Genomic DNA, 21402 nt, shown 5'->3' on the forward strand with positions numbered 1-21402 from the left:
GTATGGCATTATGGGGAAAGCTCTCATACTTTTTCCAGGAAATCAGCATGACTGGGTGCCTGTCTGAAGTGCCTGCACATTAATGGAGAACCAACAGGAGGAACTAGAGGTCTGAATGCAGCTGCAGGGTTACAATATCTCATTTGCATCACATTGATGTAGTGGGATAGCTCACACAACAGGGCCAGTGCAACGGATGGATACAAGTGATTTACCAAGGACAGGCTGGGAGGGGAGGGAGGAATTGCCCTTTTTGTGAGAAAGCAGCAAGGATGTATGGAGCTCTGCCTCGGGAAAGGTATGAGCTCATTGACAGCTTATGGGTCAGGACAATATCTTGCTGAAATGAAGCATTAATAAACTTGGAAGCAATCTTTATATGCTTCCTATAAGGAAGAGTTGTAGTTGGCGTAGCTTCATTGTGCGGAAAAGAAGAGCTCTCATGCTAACGCAGGATGTTCAGAGGGGCGCTGGCGACCTTTCACAGTGCAACTCATGAACAATACCATTTGCAGCATGCCTGTCTTAGGGCATCTACAATTTCCAGCTGGTGATGTTTGTTCTTGATCTGAATGGGTACAGTCTCAGTTGGAAGTGTTCCTGAGATGCTCCTCATCTGAAACTGGTGCACTGATTTTTAGGACCTCTGAAGCTCTTTGGGAGACTGCTTAGATTCAATAATGTCATATATGGGAACCATAAGATCTCCACATCTACAGATTGGAGGTTTTGCAAAAGATTGCCATTTTGCTTGTTATCACTGTGCACAGATTTCGTGTGGGTCTCCAGCTCATTACACATTGCTCATAAGACCTCACGCTAGCAATATTTCACTGCATCTGCACCAATACCTATGTACGAGATGTGAAGACAAATATTTATGAGTCCCATATGGCAAAAGAAAATTACCACCTTCCGCTTCTGTCTAAATGACAGAATATCCCGTGCTCATTGGCACCAAATTGTCTGATTACACAAAAAACTTTGTATTTCATAAGGAACGAATAGGATAACATACACAAGGAATAGCCCTTGTAACATTTAAGGTACTTTAACAACCAAAATAGAAAGTTTCCTCTAACCTATCCTGCATATATAATTTACAGAAGACTTTGGTCTCTACTATTGTCAGTCTGTAAGAGTTAAACAATACTAGATGCACTCACAGGGCAGAAAAAGAAATAGGAAACCCTGTGGTCAAAATGTGACATTATTTTAGCAATTGCAATTATACTGACTCCAGTGGAATTTTGCTCACTTACAAACGGATTTCCTTTCATAATCATATGCACCTGAAATAAAAATAGATCTAAATCTTTCAGGGTTTTCAGGGAACCCTGAAAGTAAAATCTGAAAGTTTGGGAATGCTTGGACTTGGAGTTTATTTTGACATTACTGAAAAAGGATATATCTGTGAAATCTTGATCAGGACCAGTGTATCAGTGACAAGAAAGGTTTGGAGGTGTTCAAATCCATTCTCTGGACTCAGATTTTTGGATTACTTTCATATCCATTGTTTCTATCTGTTGTTACTCATTGTTACTCATTTCTCATTCCAGAGACCTGATATTTTGGCTGCCTGCAAATTGACTTCTGATAGCAACAGGGGGAGAAGTCACAAAAATTAGAATATATCTATTTTAAATACCTACTACATCATAGGGCAAACAGTAAATAATACATTCTCTTTCAGACACACATCCATACTGTTTATATAAAACTTGATAACATCAGTCAGAAAGCTAAAAAAAAGTCATTTTAAGGAAGATTTTTTTCATACATGTTCTCACGTGTTTGGAAAAGGCAGGAGAGGAGAGAGGAGTGGGCTTCATGTTGTGCTTATACATTTTAGTTTCTATTTATAGTTAAGCAACTCACAGCTTGGTGAAAATCATATTTTCCAATTGCTCAAGGCAAACTGCTTGCAGCATTCTCTAAGTAACTTTCTTCTCTTTTCTTCTTTTTTTTTTCTGTATAATATTTAAAAGATAGCCTAGGGTTTGCATCTTATTTAACACAGCACTGTAATACTTATCCTACCAAATGCAAAGATAAGTGCACTATGATTGTGCTACCGTGTTGAGAAAAGTAATTTTTATGCCACAGATATTCCAGGTTTTGGAGAGCTGGGTCTCTGCCAGCAGTCTGAGGCTGGCTCATTCAAAATGCCATGGAAAGATCTGCTAGGGCAGAAGTATTAGTTTATAGCATACAAACATGAAGTTTAGGCTTACTGGTAAAAAGTACTTTTAAAAGAAGCCACCAGGAGTTGCTTTAATACCAGAACTGAGCAGCAAGACTGATGACTGATTAGCAGAACATCTATAACCAGAGTCAATAATCAACAGCCTAAAGATAGAGCACCTGAAAGGGTCTGCTTCTATATTCTACTTTGTTTTCATTTACCCCCATTAGCCCTAGGATGCTAAATAAGGCATGCATCACTTTTAGCTTTCCTGTAATTACAGGAAGGAAATGTTTTCATTTTCAATTAAAAAAAAATATATAGTGCAGTGCTATAACTTCACTTCGTAAAAATTAGTAATTATGAGAGAGACAAGAAAGTAAGTTCAGGTCAAATGCTAGAGACACTAGCAAAGAAACTTGCCAAAGGTGCGAGTAAGGCCAACAAGGTCATCTTTGTTCAGGGCCAATGTACCCGAATTCTTAAGACACTTTGGTTTCTGACGTTTGCAGAATAAATAGTTACAGTATATGTTTTTCTTAGAGTTTAACAGTGTAAAGAGAAAACCAAGCTATTTTGGTGTTTTATTTTTTTTAAATAAATATAAGCATTTTGGATTTTTAAATTGTAAATTTAGAACACATTACATCATGATGAAACATTTAGAACATATGTGGCTATGAAATACATTCTGTTTCACACCAAATTTCTTAATCTACAGAAGCAAAAATGGTCAGTTCATCACAGACAATAATAAAAAGCAAAATAAGCTCCCGTAGGTATAGATATTATTTGTACTTTTTATGGAAGACCTCTACATAGTAGCCACAGCCATTTCATTATAAGGCAAATTACAAAAAAAAAAAAAAAAAAAAAAAGGAAATTAGAAAAAAAGAGAAAATTCTAAAACAAATTAGAAAAAAAGAGAAAAGGAGGAAACCAGAGCCTTCTTGAGACACCGTGGGACTGGCATACCCCCTCTTCTTTGGGCTCCTGCCAGCCGCCACATTTCCAGGGAACTGTGACTCTCCACCCTGCGTGCGTTGTGGCACCCTTTCAGCCAAGTAAATAATTAACGGGATTTAATCTTAGCCATTCTCAAGCCTTATTTATTTCTTTGACTTTGATACAGATGTATTCTGAAGTGTTGGTTATTGTGCAGATAGTATTGTTTCTTCTTATAATAATTTGATAGTGCTACTTATGTAATCTTTTAAAAATGTTTGTTTCTATTGTAAACATTTGCTTATCAAAGGACCCAGCCTCCTTTAGCGTACTGACCTGATTCGTCTGCTGTGTAGACAGTGTCACCTAGTAAGTAATCAGGGGAACATGGTGAAATTTCATATATTAAGCACTGAAATAACTGTCAGACTAAGATATATCTGTATCATCATTTAGAATTAAAAGCTATAAGGACTTTCTTTTCTTGAGCAATGCTCCCACTGGGTATTTCTTTGCTCATTTTGAGATTACAGTAGGCCTGAAACTTCAATGTGTTGTGAGAATTTACTAAAGAAATTACTTGATTGATGTTCATATAATCCTGCTGTTCCGAGGAGCAGTTGGTATCAAAGTATGTTATTTTAAAGCCATTAAAAGAAAGATCTGTTGACCAGATGTGGTTAAAATAAGACATGGAAACTTCCTTTTGTCTACCTGACTTTGATGATGTGCAATATGCCCTGTATTTAGCTGCGGCTTTGTTCTCTGCTAGGAGAAGAGCCACGCTGATTTTGTAAAAAATATTCTCTTTGTGGTTTGACAATAGTGGAATTGACTGAATCTGGCTGTCTGCTGCCCCAGCACTTTCCATGCCCACCCCAGCACTGGTCCAGCTGAGGGAGTTAGACCAAGAGAAATCTTTTTCCACACAATAAAATGAATGGTGTCCTTCCAGCTTATCTCCCTACCTACGCCAACTCACGGTGGGGGTAGAGGAATACCAGTGCCAAAAAAAAAAAAAAAGGAAAAAAAGCAGACACAGAGCACAGCCAAGGCTAAGAAGGGACTACCTTTCCTTCTTATGTGGTAACACAGATCAGCTGCATCCTACTGACCAAAATGTTGGGTTTTTTTCTTAAAAAGTGGGTTGTGGGGCGTGGAGGGTTTTGTTTGTTTTTTGTTTTTTTGTTTTTTTTTTTTAATGCAGAAACTGCCTTTTATGTTCGGTAACAGGAGGTAACTCCTGGTGCGTCGGGGCAGGGAAAGGTGTACAAAACAGGAAAAAAGACAAGCATCGACGTTTCCAACAGCCTGCCAGTCCCTGCCGGCCGGGGGCACCAGGCCGACTTTTGGGCACACCTGGCACCCTCAGCCCCTCACCTGTGGGCGCGGGGCTGCAGACGGAAGGCGTTTTTCTGCCTATCACCCTTCACCGAAACACCCAAAAAGTTGTAGGCCGGAGCAGCCCTTCCCCCGCGAACCGCCCGCGCCCTGCCAGCGAGGACGGATCTGAAACCGGTCTCCTCACGGCGCCCGACAGCGGGGCCCGGGGGGGGAGACCCGGCAGGCGCAGGGGGGGGGCCCGCAGCCCCCCCCCCCCCCCTCCCGCCGGGACGTTAGCCGCCGGCGCTGGCCCCCGGGGCGGCCGCAGGAGCCCGCCCTGCGCCCAGAGACGCCCCGACGGGCAGCGGGAAGGCCCGCGGCCCCCCGCCGCCTCAGGCGCCCCGCCATTTGCGCGCGTCCAACCGGGACGGTCCCTGGGGCGGCGGGGGGCGGGAGCAGCGGGGGGGGGGGGGGGGGGGCGCGGCTGCGGGGCGGTGCCGCCCCCGGGCCCGGTCCGCCACCGGTAGGGGGCGGGCGCGCCGCCTCCGCGCTTTCCTCTGCTTCTGCGGCGGCGGCGGCGGCTCGGCTCGGCTTCCTGCTCCGTCGCCGGCGGGCGGGCCGGGGCAGCCTGCGCGGCGGGGCGCGGCGCGGCGCGGCCGCCGAGGGGGCGCGGGGACGGTGCGCGACGCGGCCGTGCCGGTACAGCCCAGGTAGGGGCTCGCGTTCTCCGCGGGGCTTGGGAGGGGGGGGACAGGCGCCCGAGCTCCCCCGCCTCTCCCCTCCCCTCCCGTCGCCGGCTCCGCCGCGCATCGCTCTCCTCTGCGCGGGGCAGCCCGCCCTTGGCTCCGCTGCCGGCTCCCCCCGGCGGTGCGACTTCCCCGGGCCGCCTGGCCCTTCCCCCGTCCCCTCCCGCCCGGCAGCTGCCCCCGGGAGGGGTGAGGCGGGGTGCGGGGCAGGGCGAGAGGCGGGCGGCATCCCCGGGGCCCCTCGGAGCAGCCAGCCGGGCGGCGAGCGGGGCGTGGGTCTCCCCTCCTCCCCGTTCCCCGGGGCAGGGGTCTCCCGCTCTTCCCCTCCCCTCCTCCCCGTTCCCTTCCCCTTCTCCGTCGGCCCGGCCCGGCGAGGGGGCTCGGGGCCGGCCGGGCGGCAGCAGCCGCTCTCCGCCCCGTGCCGGTGCGAGCGGTCGGTGCTGTCGGTCGGGGGAGGAGGGGGGCTGCGTGTGGCGGGGGTCTCGGCGGAGCCGGGCGCCTCCGTCCAGTTAAGCAAGTGAAGTGTTTGCAGCGTGGGCAGCCTCTTGCCGCTGAAACAAAGACTTAGCGCAGTGAAAATGCTGCTTTCCAGTGGTTTTGTTCTCATTCTCCGTTGAGTACCGGGTCACGGGCGTTGTTGGCGGGTGGGTTATAAGGCTCAACTCTCGTTTAACTAAAGACCCCGTTATAGAGGACGGTCGTGAGCTGGTAAGGAGGGAGCAGGTACTGTGCCTCCAGGTTTGCAGAGAGATACTTGTCGAATCAGTCTGTGTTTCTTTAGTTTCTAGCCTCTGAGCTGCGGAGGCAGGAAAAAATGTAGTTAATTCTGTACATTAATAGGTTTTTTGGTAGGTAAGTGCTACCATTCTTAAGTTGTGTTTTTGCCTGAGCTGCTGAGGGGCTGTGTAACTCGCCTGATTTCTTTATCTTTCCATCTTCTCACATTTAAAAGAGGTTAAACGACAACGTAATAATTCCAGATTTTTGTAACGATCTCTGCATATACCAGGTATTTTTTGTAGTGTTCTGTGAGCCCTGTAACACCGCACAGGTTTACAGCCCGTGGTGGTTCTTTGCTGGTGAACCTAGCTGACTGGTCCTCTTCTCTTAACAAAGTATTTATTTAATACTAATAGGAGAATTTTTTAGAAAAAAACAACAACAGAAATGGTTGGTTAATGACTGTGTACAACAATTTTTTTTTTTTAAAGGCTGCAAAACTAATGAAGCTATGAATGTCTTCATTAGCACATATTCTTCCCGTTCTCCCTCTCCCTCCCTCCCCCCCCCCCCGGATTCTTTTAAGTATGAAGAAATCTTTCATCTGTTGGTTTGCATAGTTGTCCCTGTGGTAAAGCAAGTTTTGTAACTTGCTTTAAGCCTGCAGGTAGGGTCTTCACAAGCTAATAGCTTGGTATTGTTGTGTAATAACATCTAAGCACTTCGGGATGGAGGCGGCACCTGGTTTGTTGCAGGCCATTGCTTCCATCTCTTTCCAACAGTCTTGACCATTTCACCCAGTAAGAGTACAGAGTAAATAGTTGCAAAAGTCGCCTGGGTACCCACAAGTTACTCCCTAGCCTCTCTAGGTGCAGCCCGAGTGCTTCAGGCCATACGTGCTCTACAGTTAATGAGAATTCTCAGTGCTTTAAGAAAAGAGTGATAATATAGACAAACTTTGAGAATTTAGTGGAACTTTGGCAAGCTAATATTTAAAAAGTGAACTCCTGAATGTTTAGTTTCCAATTTTGTTTGGAATATTAGCATACTGTATGGGAAAGGGATTTTTTTTTTTCTGAAAGATCATAAGATGGGTTGGTACTATGTAAGCTGCAGAAATACCAGTTTGCTTACAGATTATTTTATAGCCTAAAGATTAGGTGTCCCTAAGATGAATCCGCAGCAAACACAGAGAACCTGTTCGTTAACATTTAAATTGTTCAAAGAGAAGTTGTTACTCAAATAGAACTTAGGTCCTGTTTTTTAAACCTGCAGTCCCAGTGAAGTCAGAGGGTTGACATGTGAGTGTAAGGGCTGCAAGTCTTACCACTCACTAGCAATCGGTATCTCCGTGAGCCCTAATATAAGTCATATATATGTTCAGTTTTGACTTTCTCACTAAAATCTGCTGAGAAAGTGTAGGATTTAAGGTATAATTATTGTAAACCTGCATGTTTTCTCTGCCAGTGGCCAGCTGCGCAACCCTGTGACAGTCGTTCTGCTGTCAACAGCACTGAAATTATTGTAATTGTTTCACAGTTTAGAAGGATCCCTCTGGGAAGTCTCACATTGATCTGAAACCAAGACTGTCCATAAATTCTCAGGATTACTTTAGGAAAAATGTAATCTGCACTACTGTCAGAAGTCTTAGAGTCTTACACTAAGACTTCATGAGATGGCTGAGCAAATCTAACAGCCTGATGCTGCTGTACTTTGCCTCCCGACACTCTTAAAAGTTGTCTGCTAATCTGGCAGAAATTATATTAATTCTCTTTTACTGGGTTAGCTTTCCTTAGTGAGCAAAATCATATGGCCTGGGCTGGAGCAACCTGACAGGGGAGCTCACCTATCTCATGAATTTTCATGCTTTGTAGTACTGTCCAGGCCTGAGGCCCAGTGATGTGAGAACACTAAAGAGTGGTGATGAGGAAGTAACTTTAAACTGGTATTGCTGCTTGAAACCTCATTTCTTAGCACCAGACTTTTTAACCTGGGTGTGCGTTAAAACATATAAATAGGTGTCCCTGGTTTCCTACTTCCATAGTCTAAAATGCTGTGTCTACCCAGGAATCCAAGCATAGCCTTGTCATGCTTTTCTTAATGGTATATGTATCCCAAGAGGTCTCGAGGATTTTTATTTTTTTTTCTTAAAAGAAATAAATATTTTTCTGGATAATTTGTAGTTCTGATTCTGCCCTGTAATTTGTTTGCATCTGCCTGCATCTTGATGTTGTCCACAAATTTAAAAAGCTTATCCCTATTCAGTAGTCCAGGTCATTTGATGACAATATTAAATATTTTACGCAGGCTACCTGAAATCCAGTCACACTTCAGTTTTCACAGGGAGATGTCGATAGTTACTCTTTTGGAATTGTTAACTATTTTTGCTCCCCATATACAGTACCGTATTTCTATGATACAAAAATAGTTTGTATCTTCATTTGCAGACAGAGCTGCAACTTAGCTTTTTCTAGCTCTTGTTGGAGCTCAGTGCCAAGAAGATATGGAGGAGACTTTGTGGGAGAGAGGAGAAGCTTTGGAAGACTATCAGGACAGAGGGAGCTGCTGGAATAAACTCTGCCCTTCATTTAACCTGCACTGCTGTTGAGTCAGTTTTAATGGCAGAAAGTTGCACAATGTGTTTATATGTAAAAAAACATGGTAGTTCTCATGAGAGTTCAGTTAAAATCTTAATTAACATCAAAATAGATGACACTTATAGTCTCCCCTCTATTCATAAGACTTGCTTTCTTCTTGTGACTGGTTGGCTGACTTCCCTTTTCCCACCATCTCTCCAGTTGTCTTTTATCTGAGGAGAAAGTAACCATCTCCTAATGGAAAAGAGTTTTTTTTCTTGACCTGTTTTGGTATCACCAGTTAGTTGAGTTGTCATTTCACAAACATTTAAGCTGGTATAAGCTAGTCCTACCGCTGCTAGAAAGCTGCTGACCTGCTCCCAGACACCTGTTTCTGCTTTTGGATCAGCCCAGATATTCTTGCAAGTACCAGGTGAGGTGGCGGAGGGAACTGCCATGTCTGTTTGTTTGCTTGCTGGTCAGCTGAACATCAGTGACACCTGAATGGTTTCGGAACTGCGTTTGAGTTGATTCAGGCAGAAGTTTTTTACAGGAATTTCTGTAAAAAATAGTGAATTTCTCTTATAACTGCATGATCCAGAGAAGCATGGCATCAGGAGTTGTTGCAGTGTACAGTGATTGCATATCAACGTCTTCATGTCAGCTGTGTATAGAGTCTCAGTGGTAAGCTCACTGTGGTAAGCACCCTTCTGTCACTGAGGGATGCTGTTCGTCAAATTAGTTTACATGTACTTAACGTGGCAAATATCTCCATACGTGATGACATGCACTAACTTGCTATTCGCACATAACTTTAATTTTTCTCACCTATGATGATTCTTAGATCTTAAAATCTCAAAGGATATAGAAGATGGCTGTGCTGGATTTTAGTTAGTACCTGCGTACCAATCGTTAACTAAATATTAAAGTATACAAAGCATATATAAATACATAAGGATATGAAAAGAATACATTGCCCCTAGATTTTTTTTTATGTGAAATTAATTCTTCTCGGACATGGCTTACGTGTTTGGTACTGGTTGCTGGAAGATTGCACCCAGCCAGGAGGTAGGTTATGAATCTTTGTTCTAATCCCTTCATGCTCAGAAACCAGTCTAGAGCTGCAATTTTTGTTGCTGTGTCTTCATGTCTTCAGTAGGAAGAAGTGAGTCACTCTAGAGCTGTTAATGATCATGCGACTGACTGACTTCCTTATAGAATCATTTAGGTTTGAAAAGATCCTTAAGATCATCAAGTCCAACTGTTAGCCTAACAGTGCCAAGTCCACCACTAAACCATGTCCCTAAGCGCCACGTCTACAGGTCTTCTAAATACCTCCAGGGATGGTGACTCAACCACTTCCCTGGGCAGCCTGTTCCAATGCTTTACAAACCTTTTGGTGAAGAAATTTTTCCTAATACCTAATCTAAACCTCCCCTGGTGCAACTTGAGGCTATTTCTTCTTGTCCTAACTTGTTACTTGGGAGAAGAAACCGTTATTTGCCTCTCTACAGCCCCCCTTCAGGCAGTTGTAGAGAGGATAAGGTCTCCCCTCAGCCTCCCTTTCTCCAGACTAAACTGCCTTGGTTCCCTCAGCCGCTCCTCATAAGACTTGTGCCCCAAGCCCATCGCCAGCTTCGTTGCCCTTCTCTGGACACGCTTCAGCACCCCAATGTCTTTCCTGTAGCGAGGGGCCCAAAACTGAACACAGGACTCGAGGTGCGGCCTCACCAGTGCCCAGTACAGGGGGACAATCGCTTCCCTGCTCCTGCTGGCCACACTATATTTGATACAAGCCAGGATGCCATTGGCTGCCTTGGCCACCTGGGCACACTGCTGGCTCATATTCAGCCGGCTGTTGACCAGCACCCCCAGGTCTTTTTCCACCTGGCAGCTTTCCAGCCACTCTTCCCCAAGCCTGTAGCGCTCCATGGGGTTGTTGTGACCCAAGTGTCGGACCCAGCACTGACCCTTGTTGAACCTCATACAGTTGGCCTCGGCCTATCAATCCAGCCTGTCCAGATCCCTCTGTAGAACTTTACTACCCCCAAGCACATCAACACTCCCACCCAACTCAGTGTTGTCTGCAAACTTACTGATGGTACACTGGATCCCCTCATCCAGATTATTGATAAAGACCTTATACAGAACTGGCCCTAATACTGAGCCCTGGGGAACACCAGTTGTGACTGGACACCAAATGGATTTAACTCCATTCACCACCACTCCTTGGGTCTGGCCATCCAGCCTGTTTGTTACCCAGCAAAGCGTACGCCCATGCAAGCCATGAGCAGCCGGTTTCCCCAGGAGAATGTTGTGGGAAATGGTGTCAAAGGCTTTACTGAAGGCTAGGTAGACAACATCTATGGCCTTTCCCTCAGCCGCTAAGTGGGCCATCTTGTCATAGAAGGGGATCAGGCTAGTCAAGCAGGACCTGCCTTTCCTAAACCCACACTGACTGGGCCTGATCACCTGGTTGTCCTGTATGTGCTGTGTGATGGCACTCGAGATGATCTGCTCCATAACCTTCCCCAGCCCCAAGGTCAGACTGACAGGCCTGTAGTTCCCTGGATCCTCCTTCCAGCCCTTAATATAGATGGACATCACATGTGCCAACCTCCACTCAACTGGGACCTCCCCCGTTAGCCAGGACTGCTGGTAAATGGTTGAAAGTGGCTCGGTGACCACTTCCACCAGCTCCCTCAGTACCCTTGGCTGGATCCAGTCCAGTCCCGTGGACTTGGCTGTGTCTATGTGGTGTAGCAGGTCGCTACCCATTTCCCCTTGGATTATGGGGGCTTCATTCTGCTCCCTGTCGCTGTCTTCCAGCGCAGGGGGCTGGGTACCCCAAGAACAATTGGACTTACTATTAAAGGCTGAGGCAAAGAAGGTATTAAGTACCTCAGCCTTTTCCTCATCCTTTGTCACTGTGTTTCCCCCACATCTAATAAAGGATGGAGATTCTCCTTAGCCCTTCTTTTGTTGCTGATGTATTTTCAGAAACATTTTCTTATTGTCTTTTATGGCAGTAGCCAGATTAATTTCTTGTTAGGCTTTGGCCCTTCTAATTTTCTCCCTGCATAACCTCACAACATCCTTGTAGTCTTCCTGAGCTGTGGGCCCCTTCTTCTAAAGGTCGTAAACGCTTTTTTTTCCCCTGAGTTCCAGCCAAAGGTCTCTGTTCAGCCAGGCTGGTCTTCTTCCCTGCTGGCTCATCTTTTGACACATGGGGACGGCCTGCTCCTGCACTTTTAGGATTTCCTTCTTGAAGAATGTCCAGCCTTCCTGGACTCCTTTGCCCTTCAGGACTGCCTCCCAAGGGACTCCATTCCTCTTCATTTCTGAGTGTCTTCCACCTCATCACGCACAAATGATGGCGTGTCCAGTGCTGATACGGACCAGTAGCAATGACTTGCCCGTGCCACAGGAGCACTGTGGTTCTGAGTGCATTGTGCAGCGTGGAGCAGCACCGACCGTGGTCTCATGTCTGCGATATGATCCCAGTCTGCGGTGTGCCGTAGGCATGGCATGGCCTCTCTGTGTGTTGAGCCTGCTGTGCTGCTCTACCCCTTCTCCCCAGAGCTGACGCGTGATGCTCTCTCTGCCAGGTGCTTCACTTGGCCAGCGGCACGCTCTTTCTATCCGGGAAAGGGCCAAAGCCCTGCCAAACTGCTGCCTCATGTGGGATGAGATATGTGTGGATGAGAAGGGGCTCTGGTGGAGCAGGAGTTTCGGTATCCCTTAGAGCAAGAGGAGGGAGAGATACCCACAGTGCTCTGAGTGGTGGCTGTCACCCCGGAGACCTCTCCCCAGAGGCACATCCCAGCTTCCTGGTGAGATCAGCTTGCTACTGAGCAAAGGTTAAAACCCCTCTCCAACATGCAGCCTTGGATCATGCTGAGCTTTTGTTCAAGAAGCTTAAATGGTTGGTAGTACCATAGTGTTTTTTTTGGCAGCAGCGTGTGATGGTGTCCCTTGCTACTGTTGGTGTACCCTTGATCCTCGCTGCCTTGCAAAGTATACAGGAGCTCCGTGCCTTGCCGTGTCTGTCATCTTGGCGTGCAGCTCTGTGACGAGGTCGATGTGGTAGTCTGTGCAGTAAATGAATCTCGCTCTTAAGATGATGATCTCATTCTGACATCTTAAAGCTACTATCTAGAGTCTGGTTGTGCTTGGGGAGAATAATAGTGTGGAGGAGCAACTTGGTCTTCCTGCAGTAAGCTTGGGCCTATAGAGGAAGTTTTTGTAATGTTCCTTTCCTGTTCTGCTTGCTTGCTTGATGCATTTATTTAAAATGGGCCCCATTGTGAAGTGACGCACTGCAACCATAGCCTCAAATAAATTTCTGTGGTGGCCATGTGTGGTTATATCATGCCATAGTAATTATATGTATGTATTGTTCTTCCAACCCATAACCTTTATGTACGGTAGTTCTATTGAGAATTGTTTATGGGGCAGGATAAGATGCATGGTGGCGATGCATTATTTTGATAACAGGCTTGGTATTTTTTTTATTGATACAAAGATGTGAAAGCTGTTGTACATTTGAAATGTCTACTGAATTCTGGAAACACCTTGTTTCAAGTGAGACCTGGTGATCTTGCGGATAAATGCGTTGCAAAGCTTTATTTACTCCTTCATGTTGTGGAAAGGCTGAACAGATCTTGCTCTCTTAGGAAATCAAGGTGGTAATTTGTTTTTTTTTTAAAAAATGACAGAAAACAAATCAGTGGGTTTGAACTTTGAACAGGTGGTAATTGCAGCAGTGCTTCAGTTATGATGGTTTGTTCATCATTAGACAGAAGAAAATGTTAACCCTCGCTATTAAATCTCTATTGTGAGATTTATGTACTCTTCTGATGAAGTTGAAAAGCAAGTGGGTGAATGATGTTCAGCAATTTGTCCTTGAGGATTTTATCTATCTGAATTTCTCTGTGATTTTATCCAACTGTATGAAATACAGGGCTAAGATTCTCTTTAATAGGTACATCAGCAGCAATAGTACAGTTTATCTCGCATGAACAGTATGGATTTTAGAGATAGTAAATTAAATCCTGTTTTTAAATATATGGGCCAGTGAATTTCGTGTAATATTTGGGAAGAGTCTTCAAAGTGTGGATTGGGTGCTTATGAGGTTTGCGTTTTGGTTTTTTTTGTTGTTGTTTTAATTGCAAAAGGAATGTGGATTGAGTTTCATTCTCAGTGGGAAGAATGCCTTAGTACTTTCATCTTAGGCTTCCCAGGATTCAGGAGAATTTTTCTGTGTTTGAGACTGACTAGTTTGTGTGTTGCCTAAGGTGGAAGTACTGGATTGATGCCACCACCAAAAGCTTGCGTGGTCAGTGATTTGACATGTCATTTGGGAAGCATTTGTTTTGCACATCAGGTATCAAACCACTCTGGCATAATGCTGCTTCTCATGTGTATTTCCTTTCTTGGAAGTGAAACCACATAGTAGTATTTGCAACAGAGGACATGCAACGGTAGCTGAATTACCTGGTTTTAATTTTGGAATAAGTTTGGATTTTATTTGCTAAACTTATTTGGGTTTCATTTGCAGTTGACAGAAATAAAATAAAATCTCATTTTAACAAGCAAACACTTTGGGTCTAATTCAGTGTTTTCAGAATACCAAGCTGAATCTCACATGTATATGGAAGAATAACAAGTGGAATAACAAGAATAACAAGTGGAATCATTTTTGTAAGAAGTTAATAATAATAACTTCATGGTAGTATTTGTCTCAAAGGAGAAAAAAAAAATACATACCTGAGAGCCTGTAAGTTGTTCTGTGTGGACAAACCTTTTGCCTGTGTGGAGTTCTGCCATAACCACAAGGCATTCATATGGGTGTAGGAGTGCCTGTAGGGAACAACTACTTGGGTCACAGCTGATGTCATTAGAAGACACAAATGGTGCATGATTATACAATAAAATTGAACTATAGTAGTTACTTTTTTAAAAGATGTAATATTTTTCTGTGTGCCCATCACCATTTTCAAATAAGATGAATTTTGTAAACATGGTGAAAATACTATGCATAGTCTAGCAGAAGGGTAAGCAATCATCTGGGTAAGGAAATGCATCTTGTATTTGAATAAATGCTCATATTGGAAGCCTAGATTCCTACTCAGATTTAGACTTGGAATGATTTCGACTGTCTCAGCTGTTTAGTCCATGGCATGTAATTCAGGTTGGCACAACCACTGGTTTAAAACCAGAGCTCACATAAGAATAGCTAATGCTGTCCATGACATATCCAATTCACTGTGTAATTTTGAGTAGAAAAACACTGCCGCTCTGAACTGCCTGAAAACAGCAGACTGAAATATTTATTAACAGAGGCTGGATTAAACACAATGTTGTTTCACTGATTGCCTTTTACCAGGTACAAAAAGGTAAAATGGCTTTTTTTTTTAAGCTGCTCTCTGACAAGAAAAAAATGCATCTGCTACTCATTGAGGAAGGCACTTTGTGCTGCAGAAGATAAACACCGTCCTAATCTGCTCATGACTCAGAAATAAAAGCTCAAGCTTTTTTTTTTTCCTTTTCTTTTGGTACTAAGTAATTTTGAATGCTTATCTAATTCCAGTACAGTGTACTTGGTATGCTATTCATATTAACAGAGAGTACATGCAGATAAAACCAGGTATAAAGTTCTTGACCATTTCTGAAAGTTTACAGACTTTTAAATCCTGTTTGGGGGGAAAAATTTCCCTCTGAATTCAATTCAAAGCATCTCAGGCTGATACAGATTTAGTATTACATATCTGGGTACAGATTTGCATATAATGGTCTAGAAATGTGAGGTTCGTGTTGAAGGGGATGCTAACCTTATAGACTACCTAGGTTAAGAAAACCTGTCTCTTGTATTTTTCCAGATTTTTATGATGACTTAGTCGTCTTTTGTTTTTCAAGTTTATCCTTGTAGCTGGAAAGTTGTTTTTCTTCAACTTTATAGCTACAAATAGATAAACAGCAACCTGTGGATATTGAGAGCAGTCCATCTTAGCACCTTTTAAAACAATTTTTGTATTACATCTTGGAGGTGAGAGACAAAGGTATCTGTTCCTTAAGTCTGTCTTTGCTTTCACAGTTCTTGGAAAGCAAGCATGGTTCTTTTAGCCCTTAGTTGTTTTATTTAGGTCATGTAATTGTTATCTAGATCCTTCCATTTGGGGATTATGCTTTAAGATAGACTTAGGAAAAACTACATATGGGTCTCAGTTAAAAGTCCAGATAGCACATAGAGCAGAGTATTCTTTGTTTGTTTCGGCAGAGCAGAATAATTGCTTTTTGTTTCACACACAGCAGTCCTACTGGTACAGTTCACGACGAGCAGTTACACTTTTGCAGCAGTACCACATTGTTGACTGCAATATTAGAGAGCTGCTATAATCTCTCGGGTCCTTTTCTTCATTACTGCTGCCTGGTTTGCTGCACTCAAAGTCCATTTTGAAGTGTATTACTTTCTGGTTTATTAAATATTGTTGCTGATTTTGGGACCTTTTTCTAATCTACTAATGTCAGTTTCAAAATTGTCTTGACATTCTAAATTATTGCTTCATGTTTGCTTGGTTTTGTCTGCCCGTTTCATAAGTATAATCTACACACGCTATCAGATTGCTAATGGAAATACTATTAACCTGGGAATGAAGTAGACTAATCTGCATGTTTCGTTATTATCCATAAAAACATTTATTACAATAGTATTTGAAAACCCCTTGTAAACAGAAGTACATTGCAAGTGGCCAAAGCTTTCACGCACAGTAAGCAGGGCAGAGGCTGTGCCCGAGTGACGTGTGTCCTACCTTGTGTGTCCCACGGCACCATCTCTGGGCAGGAGTCTTGAGCAAGGCTGATAAAGAGTTGATCGAATTGAAGGACTGAAATCTGGACTTCAGTGTTGTGTCAGCGTGGCAGTATTAATAAGAACTGTTTGTGTGTATGTTATCAATTGCTTTACTCACCTCAATTCAATTGCTTCTTGCTTCTTGATTCTATGAAGAAATCTTGCTTGATGGCCATCATATCTAATACATAAACGCAGAAAGAACTCAATCTTGGTGTGTTATAAACTTTATATCATCTAATAGAACATGGCAATGATTTGCTTGGCAGGATTGTAGGCTCCTAGTTTTCCTAAATGAAGTTATAAGCTCCCTGTGTGAAGTACTTGGCAGGGTTCCTTCGAGAGACACAGGCCACTTTTAAAAGCAAGTATCTGCTGCTCTACTGATTGAACCAAGTTTTAGTATGTATCAAAATATGCACAGTAGCTATGTGGACATATGTACTAAATTTGTCAGATGTGTTGAGTCTGTCCTTCCCATGCAAGTTAATTAAAAAGTGGAGCAGCGTGGGGGGAAAGCCCTTTTCTCTGTTTTTTTTTTTTTTTTTTTTTTTACTGTACACTGCTGTTTTCTGTTTTTCTTCTACTTTTGTTAGGTTGCCCTACATATAGCATTTTGGACCGTCATGGGGGTTGCTTGGAATGGCTTTGGCACTGTAAATTGCAACATCTGGAAATTGCCCCTGCCTTGGGACAAAATACAATGCATGAGGATGGGTGGAGTAGAAAAAGCAACCAGTAACCTCAGCTCCCAACTGTCTTTCCACATATCCACTCCTTAGTAGTTTGCATCCAGAATAAATAACCCTTGTCTGCACGGACAGGCATGCAACTCCATGCAGGGAACTGGGCAATGACATGCCAGCATTCAAAAAGGATTTATGACCTGTAACTTCTTGTCTTCTCTGGTTCAGTGAGCTGCCTACCTTTTCCTTCCTATTCTTGAGGGATTGAGCATCTCGTGAGCTGGGCTGTGCTGAAAGAGCAATTTCTGAACTTGCTAATACGGTAGCACCAGCTTCCTGCCTGTCTGCTGGTTTTCTCTTGCTTCTGTTGTTGAGTCCATCATGCTCTGCCAGTTCAGAGAGAACTTTCTACTTCGGTTTAACAAAGCATTCCCTTCTTCTTTGTTTTCTACTATTCAATATTTCATAGCTTTACATAGTGGAATTTTACCGTCTTGCTAGACCAGCGTGGCTGGCTGGCTGGGCTTGGTTGAAGGTTAGCATCATCAAAGCCTTATGAGAAAAAAGCCCGCCAGCTACTGACAAGAGGCCTGACTCTACCAGCCTGTAGACCACAACCTCTTTGTAGTTTTGTGCTCTTTATTCAGGATGTGAATATGGCTTACCGTGGTTGAGAGGTCGCTGGTCTGAAGCTCAGTTGTGCTCCTATGTTCTTTGTTTTAAATGATCCTAAAATATGCGTTGTTAGAAATTCCAAATCCATTTTTATATCACTTTTGTAATTTCAGTTATGAGGTCTAATACTAATGATGTGGAGTAGTGGTCTGTAAGCATTCATAAGGGCTCATGGGCTGTCCAATTTTATGCCTGTTCTGTCTTGAATTAAAAAAAAAATAAATTCTAAGATAATACTGCATAGGAAAAGGACTTGGCATTCATAAATTATTTGCTTGTAGCTGGAAAATGCTGTGCAACATTCATCTGTAGTGTAGCATTCCTGTGTTTATTCTCTAGATCAAAACCCCACCATTTTTTGGTATGCTGTAATTTAGGAAAAGAATCACTTTAAAAATTCCTTTCAAGTTGTGGCATAACATACTCATTTTACTTTTTCTAAATCAAAAACGTTTCACACACAAAAAATGCATCTTATCTGTTGTGTATTTGTTGTTTCCAACAAATAATTATCACCAAGGTGGGTGGATGGGGGTGCTGGGATAAAGGCATTCTGCAGTCAAGGTTGGATCATGTGATCGTTTCACTTAGTTTCTGCTTTTTGGTTTTTCTTATATTCTTGCTTTCATGCTTCAAATTCATTATGTGGTTTTGTTTATAGTAAAACAAAAAGATGAAACTTTTTTTTTCTTCGGTGCTGACTTAAAACAAGCTCATGATTGGTCAAAATACAGGCAGTGGTTATTTTAATGTTGATATATTTCTGGGGATGGGGAGGGGAGAGAAAGTAGCTTAGAATGATTGTGTTCACAGACTTTGAAATGAAATGAGTTTGTCTGCCCTGGCCTATTCTTTTTGCCTTTCTTATAAGACAGGTAAATACTAGCCTTTCACTGAAACAGGATGTTATATATTAATACATGTGGCTATAAATATAATGGATATATTATGTCCATAATATGCTATGAGATTTCCCTTGTAGTACAACCTTAGCATTCAAAACATTTGTCTGCTTTTCAAACTTCATTGATACTTATTTACAAATTCTTACGGAGTAGAAATAAATATTTCTATACTTGTATTTGGTTTTCCTGTTTATTTCTCTGCTGACCATTTTCTTGGAAACTTTAAGCAATAGAGCACAATGATTGTGTCTTTGGCAAAGAGGATCTGGACACAAATCACTGAACTTACAGATACTGAGTTAAGTGAAGGCAAAAGGTTGTTTGTTTAATATCAATTTTTCCTCTCTAGCATAGACCGTGAGAACTATGTGGGGGTTTTGATGATCTTCTCGAAATGATTTGCATTTCCTGACTTCTAACAAGAATAGTTTTTCAAATAATTTCAAAGAGAATGTTTTTGAAGGTTTTCAAAACCATGACATAGGACTGCAGTGTTAGGGATGCTGTAGCTTTTGTCATGGGGGTGTAGGATGGCTACTTGGATTAGAATAATAGTTTATTACATGTTTTCAAATTCAGCCTTAGTGTAGATGATCCAATAAGATCCCTGAATGTCAATAGGTTTTCTTTTGTCATATTAAATGTAAGCAGTTATGCAGCAAAATGCAAATTCAGAAATAGATTTTTTTTTTTTTTCATTTGGAAGGGAAGTACTGATTACAGACTTCTGTTTGTCTGAATGCCTCATGCATTTTTGAAAGTAACTGAGGGCTCTTTCTTATGCTGGTAAGAACAGAAGAAATGGGAACAGTTCAGGTAGCATACTGTTTTCAAGCAAATTCTAATTTCAGTTTATTAAAAAAATTTTTTTTACATGCTTAATCTACTTAAATGTTGTAAAACAAATTGCCTGTTTCTAATACATATGTAGTGTTTCATTAGTAAAGATTACGTTTGCCAAACCTGATTTGCATAGATACCATGTCAGTGCTGGGGGGGTGTGTGCCAAGTGGCTATACACGGTCATCTTTGCTCTGCGCTTCTTGAATCGTGAGTAGGGGGAAACTCGAGAGAGGGGATGTCCAGGCTCAGTGTAGCGTGGGCCCACCGTGGCTGAGCATGACCGTGGTGCAGAGCCAGCAGCAGCCGTGGCTCTGCAGGCAGAGGGCAAGAGATTTGGTACAGCCCAGGGACAAGAGGTTGCTCGAGGAGGAGGTGGTGGTGGTGGTAACCTTTGAGCAGAGTCTGTGTAGGTTGTGGCCCGTTTTGACTTTACATGGTGGCAAGCTCTTCTTGAGGGAAAAAAAACCCAACAAACCAAAAACGTTTGGGATCTTACATGGTGTTTGCTCATTGGCTGTGGTTTTTGTTTTATTCTGAAATAGCCTCAGTTCTATGGTTGGTGCTTCTGTCACCATTGACCATCACGTGAATCTTCTGGATGCTGTATGAGTGACAAATGCATTGCTACCTTTTTGTAATGCATAGATGAAAGTACTAGAATAACCTTCTTGCGGTTCCATTGAATGCAGTTTATGCAGTTAGCCTAAAGGCCAAAATGCTTAAATCTTTTCTCTCCCAAGCATAGTTTGCTATGTTATGTTGCCAAATAACAACTTGCATCAGAAAGTTCCTAGGACTTTGAAGCAATGCGGATGGAGTTGTTGACTTTTAGCACGTAGCTTTAGGAAACCGAAGACTGCTTAGATACAGCACCGATAAATACTTATGTCACAGATTGAGGGGTTGAAAGTTGAATGGAGTTTGTAGTTGATTTGATGAATTAAATTAATGTTTTTTCAGAACACTTGTTTCATGGAGTAACAAATGAAAGCAATACATCAGAAATCCATCTTAAATCTTATTCCCTTTACTGTGAGCTTTAAGTAGTAGGTATTCAGGACAATCATCATTAATGTTATTGGCTAGAAAATCTATGAGTTTTTTACTGTTAACTCATCACGCAAGTGCTTATTTGGCTGTAATTACAATGATGTGCTCTTCTTTTTCCCTAGGTGGCTATTTTTAATGCAGTAGTGTCATCAGCTGGCTGAAGACTTAAACATGAGAATAGCAGGTAAGTATGCTCAGTAAAATCAGACTTTTGTCACTTGTGAAACCAGTGCTATACCTATAGACAGCACTAACAAGTTGTGACGATAAGATTGTAAAATAAATTTAACTGGCGTAACAGGCATTGCTGTTCCATTTAATTGATGTTTAATGAAACTCATTTTGGAATTTTGGGTGGTCTGAGAGCAAGCAGTTAAAATGCTTCAGCTGATCCGCAGTGCCTGGTTGGGGTGCCATGACTTGACATACTTTGCTAATTCTGTAAGATGATGAAGGAATAGGAAATGGCCAATTGATGTCTTAAGCGATTTATTCCCTGCCTCACACCCCAACCAAAAGTGCTATGCACTGTTATAATATCGTGTCTGAAACTTCCTGAATAGTTACTGGGAGTTTGAAAGCTACAGGTTGCTCTAGTACAGGGTTTGAGAAACTGATTTTACTTGATAGAAGTTGTAGTGGTTGTAAAAATGAGATCTTTGCTGACATAACATTACAACAAAATACTATTTTAGACATTTCCTTGCAGTCGAATAGCCTTGCTATTGAGTTTCTGAGGCATTGCACTTTTATCAATAGTTGTAGTGTTATGTTGCAGAAAGAGCAACTGTTGGCTCTTCTAGGAGAGAATGACACCTTCTTTTCCAAGAGAGTTGCATAACCTTCATAATGAGTGAAATTAGTCCTGATTTTTGTCACTACTTCTGAAGTTGTTT

General features: G+C 42.7%; 1 protein-coding gene across 1 annotated transcript in view; it reads left to right on the top strand.

Moving 5' to 3' along the window:
* Positions 1-5138: 5138 nt before the first annotated feature.
* FAM3C (FAM3 metabolism regulating signaling molecule C) overlaps positions 5139-21402 on the top strand; it is a 32236-nt gene continuing 15972 nt past the window's right edge. The window contains exons 1-2 of the mRNA XM_049814157.1: positions 5139-5163; positions 20629-20690. Of these exons, the coding sequence (XP_049670114.1) occupies positions 20678-20690 (13 nt within the window). The 5' untranslated portion in view covers positions 5139-5163; positions 20629-20677. The remainder of the gene's footprint in view (positions 5164-20628; positions 20691-21402) is intronic.

The sequence above is a fragment of the Accipiter gentilis genome, chromosome 11, assembly GCF_929443795.1.
Source record: "Accipiter gentilis chromosome 11, bAccGen1.1, whole genome shotgun sequence".
Taxonomy (NCBI): Eukaryota; Metazoa; Chordata; class Aves; order Accipitriformes; family Accipitridae; genus Astur; species Astur gentilis.